Source organism: Vicia villosa, linkage group LG5 (genome assembly GCF_029867415.1).
Source record: "Vicia villosa cultivar HV-30 ecotype Madison, WI linkage group LG5, Vvil1.0, whole genome shotgun sequence".
Classification (NCBI taxonomy): Eukaryota; Viridiplantae; Streptophyta; class Magnoliopsida; order Fabales; family Fabaceae; genus Vicia; species Vicia villosa.
In genome coordinates, this window is record NC_081184.1 from 127,971,594 (window position 1) to 127,975,579 (window position 3,986).

A 3,986-nucleotide genomic window follows, 5' to 3' on the forward strand; every position below is an offset into this window, starting at 1 on the left:
AGATTGAGATGATCTTCCGTATGATGGATTGCACTCCTGATCAGAAGGTTCGGTATGGGACTCATATGCTAGATATCGAGGCGGATGATTGGTGGCTAGAGACCCGTAGGAGGTTGGAGGCTAATGGTGAGGAGATCTCTTGGATTGTATTCCGCATGGAGTTCTTAAGGAAGTACTTTCCTGGGGATGTCCGTGGCAAGAAGGAGATTGAATTTCTTGAGCTAAAGCAAGGAAACAAGTCTGTTGTGGAGTATGCTGCTAAGTTTGGTGAATTGGCTAAGTTTTACCAATACTATGATGGACCGAATGGTGAGTGTTCCAAGTGCATTAAGTTTGAGAACAGTTTGCGTCCGGAAATCAAGAAGGCGGTTAGTTATCAGAAGATTTGTATCTTCCCTGATTTGGCGGATAGTTGTCGGATTTATGAGGAGGACAACAATGCTCATTATCGTGTGATTAATGAGAAGAGGGGTAAGAGTCAACAAGGCCGTGATAAGCCTTATGAAGCTCTGAGTGGCAAGGGTAAGCAGAAAGCTAATGAGGGCAAGAGATCTAGTGAGGGAGATGCTCCTGCTGGTGTTACGTGCTTCAAATGTGGCAAGGTTGGCCATAAGAGCACTGTGTGTAATGCTGACGCCATGAGGTGTTATCGTTGTGGTGAGGTTAGACATACGACACTTGCTTGCAAGCATAAACAGATGGTGTGTTTCAACTGTGGTGAAGAAGGACATATTGGAAGCAAGTGTCAGAAGCCCAAGAAGGAGCAATCTAGTGGAAAGGTGTTCGCCTTGTCGGGAACTCAGACCACTAGTGAGGATTCACTCATCAGAGGTACTTGTTTCATTTATAGCATTCCTTTAATTACTATTATTGATACCAGTGCTTCTAATTGCTTTATATCTGCTGATTGTGTTGAACGACTGGGTCTTGTCTTGTGTATAACTAAATTTTTGATATTTAGTACCAGAAAATTTGAAGTACATATCAGAAATTTGCTTAGGAAAATCTTTAGTTCTCACATTTTTTTATTAGGGATAAAATTGGAATAAATAAAATTGAGGGATGGCAGGTACAATTTTGGGGGTGGCAAGTTAATTTCTTATTAGACTATTGTTAAAAGAAAAAGGTTTTAGGCCCAATCTAAAAGTTGGATTTTTTAATATTTTAAATTCTTAATTTTTGAAGGGAAAATCTGCCATGTCATTAGTACATGTGCCACGTCATAAAAAATTATTCTTAAATTGGTTAGGTTTTTACTGAACTATTATATCTTGATCAGACGGCCATAAATAATTGGAATGCCTAATTGTGTGCAATTCAAAACTACAAAACTACAGTGGATACGATTTCATTTTTCCTTGTTAATATAAATATAAAAATCGGCAACAGACATTTTCAGTTATTCGTCTTTCTTCTCTCACTACCTCTTTCCTTCAACCCACCAAGGGTTTTACACTTTTACCTTAAACCCCATGGCTCTAACGATGAGAGCTGCAGCGGCGGCGGCGCCCCGCGGTTTGCGCCGCTTCTTCTGTTCGAACCCAACCTCCTCTTCTCCCACTTTCCCTTTCGCTTCTACGCAACCTTCCGGAGCTACTTCCGCTCGACAGATGGCCGATCCCAACACCAACCTCTTCGTCTCTGGTCCGTCTTACCCTATTTTTCTCTTCACTATATCATTGCTTATTACTATTTATTATCGTTGTTGTTTTTAGTCGGTGGCTAGCTAGTATTCTGATCTATAAATTGAATTTGTAGGTTTTGATTAGGTTAAGGTTTAATTTGATGTATGTGTTCTCATTTCTATTAGATTGTATGGTTATGTGCATGTTCATGTGTATTCAATTCGGTTCAAAAGTATATTATAACCTACAGAAAGGCCCTAAGAAAAAACATTCTTAACCCTTGAACAAGTGTCTACTCAGAAATCATGAGTACCATCATTAAACACAAAAGAGACCTACTACAGTTTAGCAGGAGCAATTTGTTAGTCACAAATCACGATCTGAATCACTCAAAAGATTAGAGTGGGTTGCGCATTTTTTTATTGCAGTGTTGACTCACTAGCTAATTTATTTTAACCCACATTTTAAACTAATGGGTATGGTGACACCAAAGAGATTTTACAGTAACACACTAAAATCGTTTGGTCTGAAAGCTATGTTTCCTCTCTAAAGTTGCCGTTCAGGCAACAATTGTCCTCTCCCTCCCAAAAAGAAATAAAATTGTATATTTGCATTGCCTTTTTCCAATGCAATTTGTCACTTGTAATATTCAGTTGACGTTGGAGTTGTATATGTCTTAAACTTTCAGGGCTTAGCAAACGTACTACAACGGAGAGACTGCGAGAAGAGTTTCAAAAGTTTGGTGAAGTGGTTCATGGTTTGTTCTTCATCCCTTATTTCATTTTAACATTTGACCTGTTCAATGGTTTATTGTTTTACTATGTAATGATGTCTTGAAGATCTACTCTGAAACTGTAATGGTTTTCTGTCTGCCTATTGCAGCGAGGGTGGTAACTGACCGAGTCTCGGGTTACTCTAAGGGGTTTGGTTTTGTTCAATATGCTACTTTAGAAGATGCTGCTAAAGGCATTGAAGGCATGGATGGCAAGGTAATATTTATTCGGCCATTATGCTTGCACCTCTTATGGAAAGACCGATAAATGTATTTCTTTCAGAACATTATTGTCTTAGATTTGTCTTTGCATTTGTATTTTAAAGCAAAATATGAATTTAATATATCACATACGAAAAACTTAATATACCAACACCATACATGATTGAGCTCGAATTGCTTGACATTGCCGACAATGCATTTGCTGTTCTTGAAGCACAACTTTGCACGGACCTTTACTTGAGTTTTTGCATTAAATCTCGTTCAGTACTATTTGAAATTAAATTTTTTTAATTATCACCCTTTCTTCTTGACATGGAATGTAAAGATTTAACTCTTCAATATTTTAAGTATTTGCTTAATCATCCTGTACTTGTAAACTCATATAGTTATTGTTAAGCTCAAATAAATATGCATTGTTTCACAGAACTATGCAGTGCATGTATGAATTTATGGTGAGTTTGGTAGAATCATGGTGGCTCACCATGATTTTGACAACCCCGCCGTGATCCCAAACATAAGTTGATGCCACACTTGTTCTTTGCTTTTCTTACCTAACTTTCTATTGGAATAATGCTGACTGGTATGTTTTCCCTGTCAATACAGTTTTTGGATGGCTGGGTTATATTTGCAGAGTATGCAAGACCAAGACCCCCACCCGGAGAAGCTGTAAATAATTATGGCCGACCTTATTAGTTCATGCTCATCCGAAACATTTTTGTGTTTTATTGTTATATGTTTGACATTGCAAATCACAAAGAATTATTTATTTAGACAATGGCATGGATGATGCCTAGCTGGTCTTAAATTATTGACAAATATTTGACTGTTGATAAGGGAGGATGATATGATATTGTTGTAATACAGATTTGTCTTTGATACCCTGAACACTTCTCTAGATTATATTCTATACGCTTGCTTTTGTTGAATACCTATTTTAAATGTGTCACTAAGAAGAATGAACAATAAAAAAGAACAACAGATCCGTTTTTTGTAGCATGTGTTCTGTTTTAACGTGTGCTTCATAAAATAGCAGAACTATACCCCATATTGTTTCTAATATTTCTCACCCTTTCTTCCCTCACCACATCTGTTCCCACAACCTTTGCACACACATCCTACAAATACTCATGACAATGGAGCATGCTTCATCAATGTAGATGAGAACAGTCCCAAAGTCTTCCGACATTGGCTTCTACATTGTCACTGAATTTTCAGGCTTACTGGAAATTCTGTAAGTCGGAGGACTTTTATATGAATTAGACGGGTACCTTTTGATTGTATGTACATTTTTTACATAGAGTTTGGTATGAGAAAAACTTGCTGGCGGATATTGGTTATTCGCTAATGTCTTTCATATGAAGTTATAA

The 3,986-nt window shown here is 37.5% G+C and overlaps 1 protein-coding gene across 1 annotated transcript; it reads left to right on the top strand.

The window, feature by feature from the left end:
• Positions 1–1,381: 1,381 nt before the first annotated feature.
• LOC131602440 (organelle RRM domain-containing protein 2, mitochondrial-like) lies at positions 1,382–3,497 on the top strand. The gene is made up of 4 exons (XM_058874557.1): positions 1,382–1,644; positions 2,314–2,382; positions 2,508–2,614; positions 3,223–3,497. Exons 1-4 carry the CDS (start codon positions 1,473–1,475, stop codon positions 3,310–3,312), a joined length of 438 nt encoding a protein of 145 aa, XP_058730540.1. The 5' UTR covers positions 1,382–1,472; the 3' UTR covers positions 3,313–3,497.
• The last annotated feature ends 489 nt before the right edge of the window (positions 3,498–3,986 follow it).